This window comes from Fusarium oxysporum, chromosome 6 (genome assembly GCF_000149955.1).
Source record: "Fusarium oxysporum f. sp. lycopersici 4287 chromosome 6, whole genome shotgun sequence".
NCBI classification, from domain to species: domain Eukaryota; kingdom Fungi; phylum Ascomycota; class Sordariomycetes; order Hypocreales; family Nectriaceae; genus Fusarium; species Fusarium oxysporum.
This window is the reverse complement of record NC_030991.1, coordinates 342107-362134: the sequence shown is the minus strand read 5'-3', so window position 1 is coordinate 362134 and position 20028 is coordinate 342107. Positions and strand designations below refer to the sequence as shown.

The following is a 20028-nucleotide window of genomic DNA, read 5'->3' as shown; positions in this document are numbered from 1 at the left end:
TTGGTCGGGATTATGTATCAGTTCTGGTGTAGTGGTGTAGAGATGGGGTGCAGGGGCGGTTTGAGCCAAATCCTCCACCAAAATGGGGTTGCGGGGTTAACGTATTGCGCCCTACTCAAGAAATTCAGAACCTAGCCACTAGGGCCGGCCTGCAGGTCTGAGCCAATATCTATGGACAGACGCAAGTTTCCACGTTCTGTTTGCCAGATGAACAGATCTGATGGCGTGATGGAACTCAGTTTGACCAATGCAGCGTCTCGTCGTTGAGAAAAGGAAAACCCACTGTGGAGTGTATACACAGTTCAATATCTGTACATGCAAGTTGGCTCGTCTTTTCGACGAGAAAGCAAAAACACCCACTACTACTCCGTACTGGCGTGGTCACGACGCATCGGCGCAAATGCCTCGTCATGGTTCCCCACGATCTGCAAAGGCACATACATGTTCCATGTAGAAATGCACCGTCGCGTTAGAGCAGAGCTAATTCCTGGGAATGTGTAATAGATGCAACACAGTATCAGAGGATGATGTCAACAGAACAAAACTTCGCAGCCTTGACACACTGACTAGGTATGGAAGGAGCACTGTGTAGAATTCTCTTGTCTTTGTCTTGGCTGAGAAGTTTCCAATCAGCCTTTTCAGGGTCGGGTCTCGAGTGTTGCCCCTGGAACGGGTCGATGCACGTGAGCGCTGACAAGGTCGACAATAGAACACCTCAAGTTAGCTATACTCTTCCATCAACATATGCTAACGATGGGTATGTACTCAGTAAGAGCTTTTTTCTTTCTTGCTGCATATTTCAATTCTTTTTCTTTTCTCCTTTTTCCCCCTGGGCTTGCAGATACCTTATTTGCTTCGGTCAACTTGGGGCAGTCTTTATTTTTTTTCTTTTGCTATTATCTACAGTATCATGTTATACTGTACTGTAACCAACAAACTTTACATTTGTTTACGTCTTGTTGTGCCCTCGCTGACGTGCTGTCCTACCCTGGTCAATCAATTACCCAATCGTGCTATCTGGAGCTCATCCACCAATAAAAAGGCTCGGATAAAGCTCCGGCATGATTTGTCCAATAGTAGACCCAGGATGTGAGTCGGAGACTTTTTTATTTTTTTTCGCCTCCCCCTCAGCTTGGCTGTCATCTGCTTTCTCACACACTGCTAGGTTTCGTTGGGCATACTCACCCATACCACACCATGCTCTACGTATGCTGGTGGTCACACCCCCGTAGAGTCATTCCTCCGCATCTTATTAAGTACCAAATAACTTGCAGCACCTTTGGCATGTTTTATTGGCTTTCACTCTCCCTTTTTCATGGGCTGTTCTCTGCTATTTGTATTCGATCAATGGTAGCCTCGATTGAGAACCTCTCTGTATCGCAGCAGTGTATGTTGTATTCAACTAGTCTTGGCACACTTGAATGTGTTTTCTCGTGCCTTGCAGTACGAGGTTCATTGCCGTATACAGAGTATAGAAGTACTCGGCGGAGCAACCCAATTGATTGATCAGCCTTATTATATCACTCAGTATTGCTTGTGATGATTCTATTTGCCCGACACGCGGGGCTTGAAATGAACCAAGCCATCTCCTTCATTAAAAGCGACACATGCTGGTAAGCCCACTCGTATCGACCCTCTCGCCACCCCTGTATTCAGGCTCCAGTTGCTTGCATCTATCCGTCGGCCTAAGCTCATCCCTCCTTTCTTCATTTCCGTTGCTTTTCCACATGCCTTGAACTCCAATTCCCTTCTTGTTTCCCCAGCGAGGCCCAGCTTAATTTACCCATCACATTGGATCACATCACTCAACCAGTTTGTTGCCCGTCATAGCACATACAGTACTCGCCACTCTGCCTGACTCCTCCTTGTCCTCGCTTGGCACCCGCACTGTTTTAGGTCTCTCTTATTTACACATTTACTCTTCCCCTCCATCGGCATGTCCAAGCTCAATCCTTAGCAGCCTTACCATCTGCACTTCAGTTCCCGACAAAACCTTCAAATCTTGGCCATAGCTCTCCAAGCTTCATCAACCGCATCACCATCGCATCACCAGAGATGGGTACTGTATATCCTCCCTTCCAACAAGCGACCCAGCAATCTCTCGGTGATGGAACGCAGCCCTTCGATCCAGATATGAGCCTCATGACACAGGATCCAACAGACATGAACCTCTGCGGCACATTCCCCCAAGGGTCTTGGGAACAATGGTGGTCTCCAGAGGACGCAGTCTTCGCCGAATCAGCCAACATGGCAGCCCCGAACGTCTACGCACAACAACAGCCTCAATATAGCACTTACTCCTACGACGAAGATGACTCGGCGCAGCGGACATCACCCACGACCTCAATGTACAGCTATCCCCTCCCATCACCGTCCACCGAATCAACCAACATCGCGGTCGCGACCGGTGACTCCAAGAGCCGTCGTGGCTCTTCATCAACTCAAACCGAGAAGCGCAAGCGGACCACGATTCGGTCAGCGGCTTCAAAAGCTCCAAGACGCGCCTCGACCCGGAAAGCAGCCAAATCAGAAACCACAGTAAAGGCCAGAACACGCAGCAGCAGAGCAAAGCCAGCTCCCCAGTCCCAGTCTACAAAAGCGCAATCCCCCGAGCCAGACGAAGAACATGATGAATACAGTAGAGGTGTTCAGGAGAGGAACCGAATCGCCTCTAACAAATTCCGCGTCAAGAAGCGCGACGAAGCAAAGAAACTTGGAGCCGACGAACAAGACATGGAACGAGCGAACCGCGATTTATCGAGTTGTGTGTCCAATCTGACGACGCAAGTTTACGAGCTCAAGATGAGACTCCTACAACATACCGATTGCGATTGTCACTTGATTCAAGACTACATTGCGAATGAAGCGCATCGATATATTCAAGATTTGGGCGATGGACAACAGACTCCGGCCACGCCTACTATATACCCTCGTCAACATCATCACCATCAACAAACTCCTCGAGAATGAATCTCCATGTACGATACTAAGATACGAAGACGACGACTATGGACGAAAACGAAACATCACAGCCCGGTAGGGGGAGCAATCAGTCGATATATTACAATATAATTATCAAAACGCAGCGAAGGAGTAAAGGATCATCTCAGACCAAGGGATGATATTTGAACTCCGGTCTTCTGGATTACCCACGGTCTTTTCTTATTGCCTGCTATTACCCGGGACGGCATGATTAAAACGGCGTTGGGAAACACTTTGAATAAAGCTCTTAGACTTAATTCGGTCTGGAGATATCTGCCAAATGGCAGAATGCGAACGCGTGCCAATTCTTTTTTCACTATTCTATCGCTTCACAGCATCAGCTTGAGACTTTATGTCGTGAGTTCTCATAACTCGTATCCCCCGTAGGGCTGCAGAGTACTAAACCAACACGTCGGTCAAATCTAAAGGTTAAATGTGTATCTAACGAACAGGCCGTTGCTACATACTCAGCTCCGTCACAGATGTTGGACCATGGGAACGAGAGAATACCTTCTTCTGGATAAGGTACTCGTAGAAAGGGTGTCCCAGATCTGCAACGGTCGCCTGGCATCGTCTCTTTTCCAAGCCACGATTTGAAGATGAGCACACAATTAATTGACACCGTCAGTAATAACCATGGGAAACGTTTAACCGAAGTTGAGCTTTCTGGCCTTCAGATTCAGCTCCGCGAGATTTGAGTGGCCAGAGTTCCTGTAATTGTCGATTCCTTCCATCGTGCCGAAGCGTCCCCTCATCCTCGTATGGCTGTAGATCTCTAGGTAGGGTGACAACGGTCCCCGGAAATATCATCGAGTGTCAGTGCGTGTGATGAAACGTCACTCGGAGCAGATTGTTGGGACTGAGGGCAATGAGGCGTAACTCAATGTGTCTCTCAGAAACTACTGCAGTTTGTTGTCTTGCTCTTGCATGAGCTGAGATTATGGTTGATGCTGATATGCAGATTCTGCAGCATACATACCAACAGTCAAAGATGGAATCTCATTTGACGTCACAGAACAATCTTACATGCTCCCTAGTACTCTAAATGGCTCGTTCCACGTCCAGTATCATACCGTAAAGGATTCCCTGGTCTCACTCCCAAGTCCGCACAATGGGCGCCAACGTTCAGTCCAGGGAGCTTGTCGATCTTGTCTATTTCTGGTATCGGAGAATTCGCCGTCGCCCCAGAGTCTTCCGTCACCATAAGCTCAGATCATGGAGAAATACTGAGCATGACAATATTGCGCTCAATTGCTGGAACATAAAATAATCCATCTCGATGCAATCACGTCATGAGAATCGAAACGCGTACGCAGAATCGTTACAATGACCAATCTGCTGGGATCAAATCGAGATTGGGGCCATGGTATGCTTAGCGCAAGAGTGCAATTGAGCGCGCGCGAATCCAGATTTTGTTAGGGCTTTATTAGCCAGACCCGGCTTTACGCTATTGTATGTGCACCCGCATCCAGGCTGCTTCTAGCCACCAGACATGCTGCAGAAAGCCACATAATCTGTGAGGTTGGGGGGTATCTGGCCAATCCGAATCTCACGGAGGACGCCTCCGACAAGTCAAGAGCCAATCATAATGCTAGCTTATAGCATGGAGGATCTACAGTTGATGTCTCGAGTGCCTATGAGACACTGTATTGTATTGAAAAGATCCCGCATCGTCCAACAGCAGAAGTTTAGTGCCGAGCATCACTTTATTATTATTACGAAGATCGAAGCTGTTCTGGCAAGTGCTTTCTGAAACTAAGAGCTAAAATTGAGGAGAGAAATAGTGAGCTGCATAATTATGTTATGTTATGTTATGTATATTTTTCGTCCGGGGGGCCAAAGGCCCTGAAAAGTCCCCTACTGGGGCACAGGACGTGCTGGGCTAGAGGAATCGGAATCTATCTACACGCTAGTTACAGAAATGCTATTGGCCATAAAGGATTAGTCATTCGCGTGAGCTGCATAATATTAGGAATGACCTTTAGGCACAGGGTAAGTCAGAATCGCACCCGCGGTTAAGAAGTGTTTAGCGTTATGAGATAAAATTTTTCGATAAGAAATACAGACAAGTGTTACATCGACTTGTTCAGAGTCATTAATCACTTAATCGAGTTAATATAGACTGTGAGGCCGCTGTGTCGTGACATGAACGTTTAAAATTTTGCTGTTACTCTGTACCATGCAGTACCCACCTACCGGTCGTCACGGGCTAGGTTCGGGCGGGCAGGTGAACGGACAGCTTCAATGAATGAAGTCCAATTTCGGGTTTGTGGTCCTTTGAGAAAGGCCTTGCGCTTCGGGTCCGCGCTTCCAACAACCAAGCTATCTAGTCCTGAATGAAGAGGATTAGTCGGTCAAAACTCAAGCACTGGCAGGGAATAGAGGTAAGCGCTTGCCGAAACCAGTCATAATGCCGCCTTCATCAACGTTGACGGTGCTTTCAGGCTTGATCCAGCCATACTGGCCATCACGGATATCAAAGTACCAATGAACCGCTCTAGGTGTAAAAGAGTTGAACCTTTTAGCTTCTTGACGTCTACCCATCTTGGTCTTTAGGTCTGCGCGGCGATTGATAAATTTGATCACCCAGTTGCGACCTAAGTCGGGATGTTCGCCCTGCTGTCTCAATAGACCCATGACGCAAGCTCGGATTTGACTATGGGCCGGAGCATAGCCCAAGGACTCCTGACGGAGAATCCAGAAAGCCAGCCTATCCTCTTGGCTTTTGGACAAGCGTCGATGAGGGTGGATCTGCCCTTTTACGGCCCTGCGGCCGTGAAGTCTGTCGATTAGAGTCCTTCGGGGCACTCCCCGTCTATGAGCGGCTTCAGGAGGTGGAAAACCATTGTCAGTAACATCCAATATGGCCTCTGCCATGTCGTCCTCTGTGTATTTCCATCGAAGTCTTGACCAAGGCATTTTCATGTCGTTGTCAAAGACAAAGACCAAAAAACAAGGCAAAGAGCGGTGAGGAATTTGGTGATCAAACTAACGACATTTCCATAGCAAAGCATGCATAGATCACGTACCCCGCACAGCCTTATAAGGTCAGAATCATCACATCCAATCATTTTTATGATCAATAGAGGTAATTTCTTCTGAGTAGCTATATACTTAGGCTGACTTTCGTGTAAGTGAAGTTGATGAGTTTTGGTGGAGCTTTTTTTTATTTTGCCTGGCGAAAGAGGGGTTGTGGATGATACCAGAGGGAAATTAGGGTGTTAGTCTCGTGCTATGCTCTGGTGGCGGCAGCCCTCTTTGGCCACGTCATGGAGCTTAGTCTAACTCGTTCATCGGCCACTAACGGCCTACATTAGAAGCAGGCCTATTTAGACTAAAGTAACCCAACCTTACTAGACGATCTGGTTGCTTATTTCGGCTTTTCAGCCATCCACCCTCGCCTCTAGATCCTAGATTTTGTCATATGTAATAATTGCACCCCAATTCAGTAGCATATTCGCATATTTTCCACTTTCCCCTTTCTGCAGTAATGGTGTGGGCCATCTTGTCAGTCAAAGGAAAGGTTGACAGCTTCCAAGGCTCGCGCTGCGGGTTCGAGGTTTTTAGACAGTCACAACCGGTTGATTTCCTGCTAGCGTTAGTGAGAGTATGCAGTGATTTCCCCTCTTGTCTGACTTCGATGCACCTACGCAACCAACAAATGCATTTTGATGAGCCATGACATGATTATCCAAGTGCTCCATACCAAAATCAATTCTATGTAGAATTCGTTTGTTTCATGTCAAATAACCCAGGGTAGAATTGATTTTTACAGGGGAGTAGGCTTGAATAACGCCGGGGGAAGACTTTATTTATGCTGGGGGTAGACTTCATTTGGACCAGGGTCAATTAAATTAATGACAAGACGCATATCTGGTGCGAAAGACGCGAATGCGCGATATTTACGAAGTATATGATATAGTTAAAACCGCTTTAGATATGGCTTATAGAGATCCTTCCTCTTGGCCAAGACCGAGATATAAGGAACATATACCCAATCGAGCATACCAAACTTCTTGCCAATGAAGACAATGGGCCCTAGTAAGCAGTCTCGATCCTCCAACCCAATCTATCCATTCGTTATTCTTCCAATATATCGACTTCTAGTGTGCGAGTTATGAGGGTTTGCAACCCTCCCTAACGAGGTCATCGTGCACCTCGGGACATGTTGAGACAGTGTGGCTAAGGTGGTCCGATATGCTGGTGGCTAGGATGTGGATACTATGCAAGGAGCTGTGCTCCTCTCAGATACATGCAACTTAGAACTAACAACAACATAATCAACCCTTTTTACTTCAACAGCCTGGTACGGGGCTCAGAAATTCCGCGGACATAACTATTCTTCATGGCCTGTTAATGTCTTTTGGGTTTAGAGGATAAAAAGGGCATGGTCTCGACTTGAGCACTATATCACGTGCCTGTCTTTTGACACATGGCCTACGACGCGCCCGCCCCTTCATACCTAATTCACCAGCCAAGGAACGGAATAGCCCAGCGCCCTCTATTGGTTTTTCTCAACGTTCTGTCCTATCAGAGGCCTCGGCGCAGGTCTCCGTTCAGGTGCCAAAGCTTTGTGGCGACACACTGCGGGGTCGCTCGCTTTGACTTTAACTAACGTAATAAATGCATAGCCTCGCGTGGATATGATTGAAAGACAAGACATCAGCTAGGGAGGTGGTCAGGTATTGGCCAGGGGTGGCTTGTTCGTTTGTTGGCTTAGGGGATATAAAACCGCTCAAGGTTGCCTAGAGCGAGCGTTAAAGCACGAAGCTGATGACGCGCAACGCCAAACTGGCATTGCACGCCGAGCCTTGCGACACCCCATATTATCCCGTCTTTGGATCTAATCAAATGATCGACAAAACACGGAAGAGAATGACCCAGTACTTGGAAGTTAGCCCTAGACTCCTGTAGAGCTAATATCCCTGCTAAGCATCACTCAATGGGATCAACAACCGTCATGTTTATCGCGTACAGCAGGTAGCATCGCATTTTCAAAACATGAATCGCTAATCTTGCATGCACGATTGACATCAGATTTCATCTAGGATCTGGATAGCAGCCCGTTACTTCCAGACATGCATCGGGACTGGTTTGCGAGTCAGCTAGGCGAAACGTTGCGCCCTGTGGAGATTTTGGACACAGGAGGCTTCTGAGGCTTAGGAGCAGGGACTGGGGGTGACTGTGAACCCGGAAACTCGAGGCATGTGGCTGCACACTAGAGCTGAAAGGCTGAAAGGAACAACGACACGAATGAGTACCTAATCCAGTGCCGAATAAATCAGAATTAGCCGTTGGGGGTGTTGGTCCTGCGGCCTGCATATTCTTGATTACATCACCCACCAAATTTCTGTGTTATCCCTTTTAGCTCCATTGTGGCATTTTAGCGCGGGAGCTTGTTTTCCCTGGCATGAGACTTGAGACACGGCCCAAACAAAGTGCCCGGAGCCTCTCTGGCCTGGCCAAGGTAGAGGGCACTGCAGTAGCTTAGCTTGGATACCTTGACTAATTCATTTACAGAGTAGGTAGCGTGAATCCATCAACATCCCCTGATCCGCTTCCCCAGATTCACTTTCATGAACCCCTCTCTGTTCATCTCATCCTTCCTCTTCTGGGACTAAACCAACGGATATAAGTCTGCCTGTTAGTCCGGTCCCCTTCTACTTTTTAGTTCTTGTTTCCTTCATCCCTGAAGGCGATCATCATGTATAATGAAACTCAAACCTCAACTGCCGAAGCCCGTCGGCTCAAGAAGCGGGAACTCGATCGCAAGGCCCAACGCTTGGCGCGTGAGAGAACAAAGAGTCGCATCGCTCAATTGGAGAGCATGGTCGATAACCTCAGACAACACGACTCTAATGCGCAAATAGCTACCTTGATGGACCAATTAGGCAAGGTCACCAAGGAGAGGGACAATCTATTACAGGTTCTCGATTCTTTGCGCTCGACGATTCGTCGTCACATTGGCGATAATAACTCCGCCACTACTACGAGCGAGCGACGACCAGAAACAAAATCCGAGTCGCCATCTTATGCTGGACCTGTGCAATCGCAATCTCAATCAACATCAAACGACCAAATATTCCCAATTATGGCCCAAAGAGCAGCATCAGAAACAAGCAACTCTACAATACTAGAACTCCCCATAAACCCTTCCCCGCACGACCGCTTCACCTACGACGGCTGGAACTACGCCGTAAGCAACGAACGTTATCCCACCACAATGGCCTTCGACAATTCGATCCTCCCACCCGCGGGCAACGGCTTCATACCTATCCAGCCTATCATTTCAGGCCTTTCCCCAACACCCGAAGAAGTCGACGTCATCATCCCCAAAGCCCCCGTCCTCTGCCACTGCTCCAGCCCTACGAATTGCACATCAAACTACCACGACGTGAAGCCTAATATCTGGCGCGCAATCAACGAAGTGTTGGTAAAACCGACAAAGTTATCCGCTGAAGAGCTGGCGATCGAGGATTATAATGCGGAGGATATACCAGTGCGCGCGATGGTTAAGGGCTGGGATAACGTTGAGGGCGGGAAAGACGACGCCGACATGGCGCAAACTATGTAGGGCTGATGAGCTTTGTTTCGGCAATTGCGCGAATACAGAGCGTCTGGCTGCGCTGAGGATATGCCATCTCTTAATCACGTATCACGGTAATCCTACGATAGAACGGCGCGAGACTTTACTGCGATGGTATTGGAATAGGTGAGACAAATCTTATTTTTGCGACAAACCAGGACTAACGTATTATAGACCATCGCAAGCACTACCGCACTCATACGGCATTGACTTCTTCGTCTGGTAAGTCCACTTCAGCCTCATATCCACCACCACAAAAACTCACTCCTCCCAGGCCCGGTCTCCGCGAGCGCCTCATCTTCTCACAACATCAACACTGCAACAACTCATTCTGGGAACTTCTCCAGAACAACATAACAATTCTCTAGTCTGACAGTTTCCCAGATACATTTTACCACAATGCGCATACGGGGAATTACCATATATCGCCACTTTTCGAGCAGCGCATTCGCGACATCAACGGTTGAACGATGTCAACAGAATTCTTCCAGCATTTTCCTGAGCTCAGTGAGGATATTCCAGCATACATGTTAATACCGGCTTCTATGGGGGGAGTACACCCATCTAATGTTGTGCCGTCGAATAGAAGGCGGCATGAGGATGATGAGAGCAAAGTACACAAAGGGCAACGAGCAACTATATGTTAACGATAGACACGCTTCCAATGATAAATAAAAGGAATTGTGCAAAGTCCGCGTGCTTCAGTGAATTTTTTCATCGCAACTGTGCTGTCTAGTCATGTGGAAAGCCGTTGTAGAGCCATGGATCGTCTAACAGCTCTTTGGCTGTACTTCTTTCTTCAGGGCTCCAGGTCAACATTCTCTTGATGAATTGGATGAACCTTCTCCTTTACTCGCTAGCCATGCATGTAAGCGTGTTCTCAATGTTGAAATTGCTGGGTATGCGGCTTGGGTCCTTCAGCTCTCCTGGTCATGTATCAGTAACGATTCACATGACATCCAAACAGAGACATGCACTTGCCGTTGTCTCGGTAAAATATATCCGTTATTCTCCCTCTCCTCAAAAGATCCTGCGGCTCAGGGCCTAGTAATGCGGTTATCTGACCTAAATGGGTCAGATCGCCGTAGTCCTTGACTTCCCCTGCAGCCGCAGGGTTGAAGAAACTTCTCTTTTCAAGCAAGTCCCAAAGCTGTCAGTCTCATGATTAGTCACTGTCTTCTTTGTCACATGAGCGGTGAAACATGTAACATGACCCCTAGGCTCCAAATACCTGCAGAGTAGCTGTACCCAGAGTTGAGGATGGCTTCCGGTGTTCGGTACATTTCAACTTGGATCGTGCTGGTATGAAGCTTCCCTGGCTTGGAATGAATAGCGAGATCAAAATTTACCAGTTGTATGATACCCGTTGGTCTAGCAACAGGCTTTCTATCCATACGCGTACAGATTAATCAATCCATATGGAATAATCCATACACGTTGACCCATATTCCATACGGGGATGTCGTATTCCATAAGTATGGCAATACCGCGGAAAAGATTTAATCCCTATCTCTTTGGGTGGCACAAGGCATCAACAGGTCACTCGTCCCACTTAGCTGAGCTCGTCCAGCGACGCTTCCATCAAGAGCATGTGCCTCCGCTTCAAATGGCGTCAAAAGACAAATCGGCCGACACCTTTTCCCATTGGGTCGAGTCACTCGATCCCCTCACCTTGGTTGTATACTCGGATGGCTCTCTGTCCTCGGAAAGGGCTGCCAGCTATGGCTTCACTATTTATCAGGACAAGGCCCCAATCTTTGACGGATCGGGTCACCTTGGACCCGCTAAGGTTTTCGATGCTGAAGCTACCGGGTCGTTAGAGGGCCTGAAGGCTGCCCTAAACCTGCGAGAATTAGCAACACAGAACATTTACATATGCCTAGACAACCTGGCAGCTGCCACGTGCTTACGAAGCACGCCATCCAACTCCTCTCAAGACGTCTTTCTCGAGTTCCAGGTTCTGGCGACATCGCATGGCGCCGTCCAGGTTCGTTGGGTACCAGGACACACTGACATCCCTGGCAACGAACAGGCCGACAAGCAGGCAAAAGCGGCATCATTGCTCCCTGTGCCCGAAGGTGCGAAGCCGACGCTAGCTTACCTACGAAGAATCGCAAGACAAAAGCCGAAAGAAGCATTCGAAGCATGGTGGTCAGCCTCCGCTCCTGAGCAGTACAGGAGACTCAATCTCATGGCGACCACAGGCTGCCCGCCGGGGCTGTCGCTCCCACGTGCAGCCTTGCACCATCTGCTGGCAGCGAGATCCCTCCACGGGGACTTCACCGCATACCACGAAAAATTCGACCAAGTCCATAGATGCGTATTGTTGTACAACAGTTGTATGTTGTGAGGTAGTGTTGTAAAGCTTAACAAAGTTGTACAATAATAAGGTCACGTGCAACAACCAAACAAGTAGAATTAAGATGTCATGGCTCTATATCTTCGTCTATAGCATTCTAGTCATCTTGTAGACCTACATCCATAGGTGCCCCATCATCTGCAGCCAGTGGGTTGCATACTAGACCCAATCCACCCTCTCCGGAGGGGACAATTAACCCTTCACGTAGTCAGTTGCCGATACATTCCACCTTCTCAAGATTCTTGCAAGTGATTCGAAGCCGGCCCCACGAAGCAGTACGTGGAGCACCTGAGAATGCTCTCTCTGGCTCAGCTGACTCAGATGGGATGGGAAGGATATCGATAGCCATCCGACTGAGCCGTGGATACTGTGCCCGTTGCTCAAGACGAGACCACCACTTAAGAGGAGTACAGTCGATTTCAAGAGGCAAAGCGTTAATAAAGGAATCCAGATTGTCCGAATCTGTAGAGATGACTTTCTGCTTCACCTCAATTGACCTGAAAAGAAACGATAACTGACCATCCTTCTTCGAGGGTAGCGGTGCAGGACGACGTTCTGGTTCCTTTGAGATGGCAAGTCCTTGATACTCTCTCATCCAGATGTCCCGAGCACCAGCAATGGCTGTCTCGTGCCAGTCTCGGGGCCAATTTTGCTGAATATATGCTAGTCGCTTAGAAGGGTCAAGTAGTAAGGCGGCAGCATAGACCGGGACATCTTCAGTCACAGTATAGTATTTGTCTAAGACGAACCAGCCCATCTCAATGGCATGAAGCATCCGAGTATCCATTGAGCCAGGCTGCGAGTGCTGAACCCCGGCACTCTCATAATGGAAGAGTAGAGCGTCCATCAAGAAGAGGGACTGGGAGACAGAAGAGCATTTTCCCTTTGCAAATTTTATTAAGATCTTTTTCATGAGGTTGAAAAAATGCATTTTGTATGGGGGAACTTTCTTTTTGCTTAATTATTGGTACATGGGTCTTATCGGTGGAGGGGTATCGGATGGTATAGTAAATAGTATAAAATATATTAATAGGTTATTCTTGGCAATAATATTACCACCTACGTAGATAAATATCTAATGAGTCGCAGTCTACACTAATCTGACAAAAGTGAGCCTCAAGCTCGGATGAGAGCCCTCCAACGTATGTTTCGGATGCCCATTACCACTAGTCTCGCACGTTATTTCGAGATGTTGCGATCGTATTCGTTATTACTAAGAACCGTACCTGTCACGTAATCTCAGTATTTGTTCTAATCAAACACAAGGCCGGTTGGCATTTCTACACCTCTGGCACTGCCCTCTGCACTAGGTTAGGCGGCCAGGCAGATATTGTTTCATTGATTGTACTTTGCACCAAGGTTTTTTCTGACTCTCCCTCGATCCAAGCGCAAGTGAACGTTTAACGAGGTAGCCATATTAGGGTTAAGGATGCATTTATATATATATATATATATATATATATAATTAGACTAAGTTAGAGAGCTTAACTTATTAACTTAAACGTCTCTAAGTCAGAAGCATGGTTCGTTGTGTGCAAAAACCTGACCAATTGCAACTCCGAAGTCTCCTTCGAACGCACCAACAAGCTGTCTTGTGACCTTGATGCTATCATGTACCATTACCCTGGCATTTAAACTGCAGCCAAGACCATCATAACGGGTAAACCTGCGGGCATCTTCGCTTGCTACACAGACGGCCAGAGCCGTAGTATGTTATAAAATGTACATTCCATTTATATAATTCAACGAGTAGTAATGTAGAGCTATTTTTAGCGTATAAAAGCATGTTGAATGCTCTAAACACTTAGTTGTAAGAGGCACTATCCCCAATGACTTTCAAATATCACTTTCCTACATTCTTCTTAGCCTCATCTAACTGGGCATCTGTTGTATTATTGCTGGTACTTAGCAAGAACCAGAATTAGGATCAGCCCTGTATGCAATATATTAGCGACATGTACTTGATTAGATTGATAAAGCTTGATGGAAACATACCGCCAGGTCCAGGCACCATTGTAGTTTCTCCCTCCATGAGAACAAGCATTAATAACGCCGCGGAGGAACCTGAAGCAAGCCTCTGAAGAAAGACTAATATCTCTGTCCTGCAGGTTCTGGATCTGAAAGTTGACTTTCTTCTTGGATTCAAGGTTATAACAGCCGTTCTTATTCTGCCCCTTGCGGTAAAATTCAGCGCCGCCATTACCGCTACACCAGCGGCCAGCGCGGTCTAGTGCATAGTCCCTTTTACTGCCCCAGGTCTCTCCGCTGCTATAGCAATTCACAGCTGCAACAGCTGTAAAGTTGCTAGCGCCGGCTTCGGTAAGCTCAATATCGTACTTGGCGGCAATAGCTTCAAACTCGGCCTGCTTGGCATTTTCGACAGGAGTAGCGAGAGAAGCGGCTGTAGCCGACAGGATCGGAAGGACGTAAGAAATTTGCATGTTTAAGGCTCTTTGGTAGGGTGTTTATCGGGTAGCTGTCGTTGTAAGATATATCAGAAGGTTGGTAGTAGTGAGGAGGGTAAGGGTACGAATATCTTAGGAAGAGGCTTGCGCTTTTATAATCCAAATCTCAACTCAACTCGGCTTCCAACGCTTTGACTTTGTCTTGCTATAGACCAGAGTGAGGATACCGCTTGCCAAGTTTGCTTCAATGCCACACACGACGGGATACGGAATACGAGGACCTGTCGGACCACAGAATATGAAGGGAAACAGTCTCAAGAAGGTAGGCAAATTGTATATCTGGTGGACCCATAGTCCTCAAATAACCATGCATAGCCCGCAGCAACATAAGCAATCAGCATAATATTAAACTAACCTCAATAGAGTATAATGTGGCGACAGACCCCAATAAGTGGCCGTGTTTCATGTAGATATAGTTGTATGCAAAATGATTCATTGCAATAGACTTGCCTCTTTTGGATTTCCATTATCTTCTAAGCTTACTTTACCTAACGTATACGATAAGCGAACCGGACAGACAAGCGAACCGGACACCCCACTTTTCACCTTAAAGGCAGGTTTTTAAAAGCCTATAAAACTTTCAATTGAGGCTTAGAACAGCTAAAATTAAGATATATATTATTTAACTATATAGTATCTGTAATATAATTTTCTTAGAATTTTTACTATTTTATTTTATATAGTTTTTAATAAAAATAGATTTCGCACTGTATAATTAAGCTTTTCTATATAAAGCTAAATAGTTAAAAGTCTAAGAAAAATATTCTCTATAATAAAAACTTGTACTAAGCTTAATTATATTTTTTCTAGATTTTTAACTATTTTATTTAAGGTTTTCAAGGACTGTAGGGTAGGCTTTTTAAAGCTATACAGTATAGTGTCCGGTTCGCTTGTCTGTCCGGTTCGCTTATCGTATACGTTACCCGACTTCTTCGTATTTATGGCCGCATGAACCCCACTCTGGAGATCTAATGCTTAGGCGCAGCATCTAATACAGTGGCACTAAATTAATAATGAGCGCTATATTTAACCTAACAGAGGTTAAATCGGCTCTCCGCATAAGTATCTCTTTGAGCGACACTATGCATCAACAGGTCACTCACCCCACTTTGCTTACTAACTACGCTAGTACCTGCGGGGTACGTGGTTAATTTTCACACTTAAGGATCAATCTCGTCCCTAGGAGCTTGTCCTTCTTCTTCTGTCTCTGTTCTGTCCTTTTAGGTATTGTTAGATACGCACGAATACGATGGGGTGAGTGTATCCAAATGTGGACCAGAATGTTGTGATGTTATTGATCGTCGACTTGATTCCTTTGATCAGTCTGTAAAAGAGGGGTTTCACCCCTCTTTTGGATACAAGAATAATATTGCAATAAGGGAGGTGGAGCCCATTCCTGCTGGATTAGTGATAGCGCCTCGATAAAAGAAACATGTATTTTGTGGGTCCCCGGATATATCAATACCGGGTACCGGGGAAAACACCAAAAAGGACAGAACAGAAAAAAGAAGCTCCTGGGGACTAGATTGATCCTCAAGTGTGAAAATTAACCCTATTTTAATTGGATATTAACCCTACTCGCGTATCAATTCCCAGTCGCCAATCTAACCACCAGAAAACCCCGCCATTCGGTTAATAATAAGTCCGGGCCTTACTTCTTACCCCTTGTTATCTTCCAAGTTCATTATCCCTTGTAAGGACTCCCCTTTTTTTTTTTTTTTTTTTTTTTTTTTTGTTTTTTCCCTTACCCATATTTCCTTCCTTTCGGAGCTCAATGGAAACAGCCTCAATCCCCACATCGGTAGTGGAGAACCTCAGAGCCGCGTATTGCCAGGTCTCAGACTCACTCAGTCTTCCCTACTTTTCGCCATAGTATGGATGACATTAAAGATGCTAGAATTCAAAGACTTGCGCACTATTCGGGAAACTTGTAAGACCCTGGGAGCACTGGGAATCCCTCTACTCTTTCGCGATCATCTTGTTCATCTCGATGAAAAAGGTATCGACAAATTCAAGGAAATGTCCAAACATTCTGACATCGCAACATCCGTACGTTCTGTGACAATCTGCCCTATTCGTCTCTTTCCCTTGAACGATGAAAGCGGCAGAGATGATGGCATGAATTCGACGGAGGATGGGTGGGAGAGCTTCACCTCTATCCTTTTTGGTTGTTATAATAAGGGCACTGGGTCGTCGCAGGCCAAGCATCCAATCTGTGATGACTCGCCAATCTAACAATATCTTCGATCAGATGCATTTTAATTAGCTGCACCCCCCGGCCGTGACCCGGCGGAAGGTTTTCCACAGCTCAAGGGATGGTGATCCCCCACGTGAGTTCATGCTACGAAACATGCTGCCTGCTACTGCCTACTACTGCCTGCCTGCAGTCTACTTGCCACTACATTAAATATATAGTTCACTCTGTTTCATATATATCTACCTAGAAACCTTCGCAAGGAATTAACTCAGTTCTCATCTCCTTCCCTGCCTATTACTACTAGCATCCACACCAAGGTATTGTTTTGTAGTCCATCTTTATTATATATACCTCTAACCATGTCTTTCTCACAGGATTTATTATCTCCCACCGTCCATACAATGCCTTCCACGCTGAACCTCTCCTTGCCGATGCCCGGTGTTGCTTCTAGTGCTCTTCCAAGTATTGTCTTGACCCCAGCCACCAATCTAACAGCTCTTAGGAGATAATCACGAACGTTAATGTGATCATGAAGGAGCCAAAAGCTACTATTAGATCAGAACTTTATATTAAGCACAGGGCTACATACGCGCGCCAACTTATACCCCGTAATGTACAAACTGTGCCCAGTTCAGCGGCATACTGAGATCCTCTGCACGTACGGCCATCACCGCCTCCTGCAGCGCCGACGCCGCCTCGTTGATAGCCGACTGGTTCCGCTGCAATACCAAAGAGTAGAACCGCTTCGCTACCTTAACACACTCCAAGTCCCCAGCGGGCCACAGGCACCCCACAACATGAGGAAACCCTGCCACCTGGAACCCGCTCACGACGTGTATCACTTCATCCGATCGCGCTGCCTTGTTCCCCGCTGTAGAGCACGCCGAGAGGTAGGCAATCTCGGCGTATCTAAGCCGTAGGTCCGAAACTCGTTGGATTGTGAGTCGGTCTTGTACCAAGCGCTCGTCAAGTCCGGTACTCTTCTGCAAAATCAGACCACTGTTGGAAGGGTCTGAATAGTCTGATGTTCCGTGGCATGCGAAGTGTGCGATACGGCAGGTTTTGAGGGCCTCTAAGACTTGATTTGTGCTGGGGTGTGTATAAACTGTAGTACGCATATGAGAGCGAGTCAAGGTAAGAATCTCCCGCATCTCTTTTTCTACTCTAGGAAGCTCTTTCGGCGCTTTCTCGTCGCCTGGTCCTTTTGGTGATGTTGGCATGGCTGCAATAAGCATTGTGTTTGTATCTTGTGCCATCAAGACTTCCTGGGCGCGCTTCGCCTGATTCTGTGCATAGGCAAGTTCCTTGATCGATGGTGTGTAGGAAGATATCAGCCTGCAATAGGCGTTCTCCGTTGATCCTCTTGTATGTACCCCTGCAGCGTGGAAGAGCATCGAGCTCGCCAGACCGGAGCCTATCCACCATACTCGTGGAAGGCCTTCGCTTGGATGTGTCTTTGAAGCGGAGATCTCGGCGACGATGTGCTTGACACAGGCATACCAAAGCCAAGAAAGGTAGTCTAAAAACTGATCGTTTTTCCCTCGCTGCTCAGACCTCTTTTTTGTCGACCAATCTTTATTTACCCACAACCTCGCTTTAGATGCCGACAACTCAGGAAGTACGATGGTTCTCAGTGAATTGTTGGAGACAATAATGGCATCGCTTCGGAAATCGGTGATATTAATAACGACAATGCTGCCCTCAGTGATGCACTCTTGCATTTCAGCAACGGTCTGCCCAAGCATAAACCGCTCATAGCCGGGGACACATCTGATTTCCTTCAAGCACGTATCTAGCTCGGCTGCAGCTTCTTGCCGCCGCTTTCGTAGCAAGGCTGCAGCCACACCGGTAGTGATCTGACGGGTCGGAGCATTTACTTCGTCCACGAGACTCTGATATTGATTGGCTAGCTGGGAGTGATCCTGACGAAGTGAAGAGAGATCGCTGCGATTATCCAGGAGTTGGCTGATGATAATAGCACGGCTTTGCTCAAGATGTTCTAACGCCTCACTTGATCGATTTGCTGATAAGAGGAATGAGCATAGGTTGGAAGCGACGCCTGCAAATGTTGACACGACGAACTGTTGGTCATTGCGATCAAGAGCTCCTGTATGGACTGAAGGAAGAAGATCGAGTATTCTTCTTCCAATATCGATGCCTTGGTCGACTCTATGCTGTTTAGCAAGCAATTCCAGGCATTTAGCGGCAGCCTTGACACGATGGAATGGCACAGCATTCAAACATGACCAAGCCTCAAGGAGATAGGCTGACGCCTTTTCCAGGTCCTTCATCTCTCCCGTCCGTTCATACCGGCTCTCAAGCTTGTTTCCAAGGTTATTCAACATGGCTGCCAGGTCTGGATGGTCACCAGGCATCGATTTGACAGCCTGTTGCGCTATTTGGATCGCCTCTTCCAGGTCCCTCATCTCTCCCGTCTGTTCATACCTGTTCTTAAGCTTGTTTCCGAGGTTATTCAATATGCCTGCCAGGTCTGGATAGTCGTCAGGCGTCGATTTAACAGCTTGTCGTGCTATCTGGATCGCCTCTTCTAGATCCCTTATCTCCCCCATCCGTTTATATCGCCTCTCAAGCATGTTGCCTAGGTTATTCAACATGGCTGCCAGGTCTGGATGGTCACCAGGTGTCGATTTGACAGCCTGTTGCGCTATTTGGATCGCCTCTTCCAGGTCCCTCATCTCTCCCGTCTGTTCATACCGGCTCTCAAGTTTGTTTCCAAGGTTATTCAACATGGCTGCCAGGTCTGGATGATCACCAGGCGTCGATTTGACAGCCTGTTGTGCTATTTGGATCGCCTCTTCCAGGTCATTCATCTCTCCCGTCCGTTCATACCGCGTCTCAAGAAAGACTCCGAGGTTGTTCAACCACTGCCTAAGCAATGAATTACTACCGTTTTCCAGATCTATACCCTGTTTGGCCCAGTCTATGGCTTCGCTGATGTCATCTTTGCCTCCTGTTTGTATGTATCTTTCATATGCACTCATTGCAAGCTTTGAGAATAGATCAGGGATATCTTCCGTGTCGATGCCGGCTTCTGCAGCAAGTGCCTCGATATCCATTTTGATAATCACAGGTTCAAGGCTTGTCGGTTGTAAGTTTCGTCACTGGCTAGCTAGTGTTGTTCATGGGAATATTATCGCAAGAATCGCGACTACTGGTACTTTATTAATGCCTACTTGACCCGTTGTGCATATGACGTGTTGGGCTTCATGGCAGGTGACGCTTCTGCCTGCGACAGTTGGCGCCCGCACAACGGAGCCTCAAAGTCAAATTGCTTGCGGCGGTGGCTCATTTGCTGTACCTTGCCAAGCTATGCAACGCACGGCGTCCTTGCAAATGCCCAAGCAAAGGCGCCTCGCTCAGTCCAACCTTGCCTTAATACACTGTTCCTGATCACGGCTGTGCTTATTTCAATTCATAC

The 20028-nt window shown here is 47.1% G+C and overlaps 4 protein-coding genes across 4 annotated transcripts; 2 read left to right on the top strand and 2 right to left on the bottom strand.

The window, feature by feature from the left end:
- Nucleotides 1–1856: 1856 nt before the first annotated feature.
- Nucleotides 1857–2970, top strand: FOXG_07006 (uncharacterized protein; the record flags this gene model as incomplete). Its single annotated transcript, XM_018385643.1, has 1 exon — nt 1857–2970. The coding sequence occupies exon 1, from the start codon at nt 2056–2058 to the stop codon at nt 2968–2970; it is 915 nt and encodes a 304-aa protein (XP_018244273.1). The 5' UTR covers nt 1857–2055.
- Nucleotides 2971–8686: 5716 nt separating this feature from the next.
- FOXG_07005 (uncharacterized protein) lies at nt 8687–9936 on the top strand (the record flags this gene model as incomplete). Its single annotated transcript, XM_018385642.1, has 3 exons — nt 8687–9552; nt 9743–9790; nt 9843–9936. 3 exons carry the CDS (start codon nt 8687–8689, stop codon nt 9934–9936), a joined length of 1008 nt encoding a protein of 335 aa, XP_018244272.1.
- A 3735-nt stretch (nt 9937–13671) lies between these two features.
- Nucleotides 13672–14488, bottom strand: FOXG_07004 (uncharacterized protein). The gene is made up of 2 exons (XM_018385641.1): nt 13923–14488; nt 13672–13860 (listed from the first exon to the last, which is right to left on the bottom strand). Exons 1-2 carry the CDS (start codon nt 14366–14368, stop codon nt 13833–13835), a joined length of 474 nt encoding a protein of 157 aa, XP_018244271.1. The 5' UTR covers nt 14369–14488; the 3' UTR covers nt 13672–13832.
- A 2700-nt stretch (nt 14489–17188) lies between these two features.
- On the bottom strand, nt 17189–19721 carry FOXG_07003 (uncharacterized protein; the record flags this gene model as incomplete). The annotated part of the gene is made up of 1 exon (XM_018385640.1): nt 17189–19721. The coding sequence occupies exon 1, from the start codon at nt 19664–19666 to the stop codon at nt 17189–17191; it is 2478 nt and encodes an 825-aa protein (XP_018244270.1). The 5' UTR covers nt 19667–19721.
- Between the last annotated feature and the right edge of the window lie 307 nt (nt 19722–20028).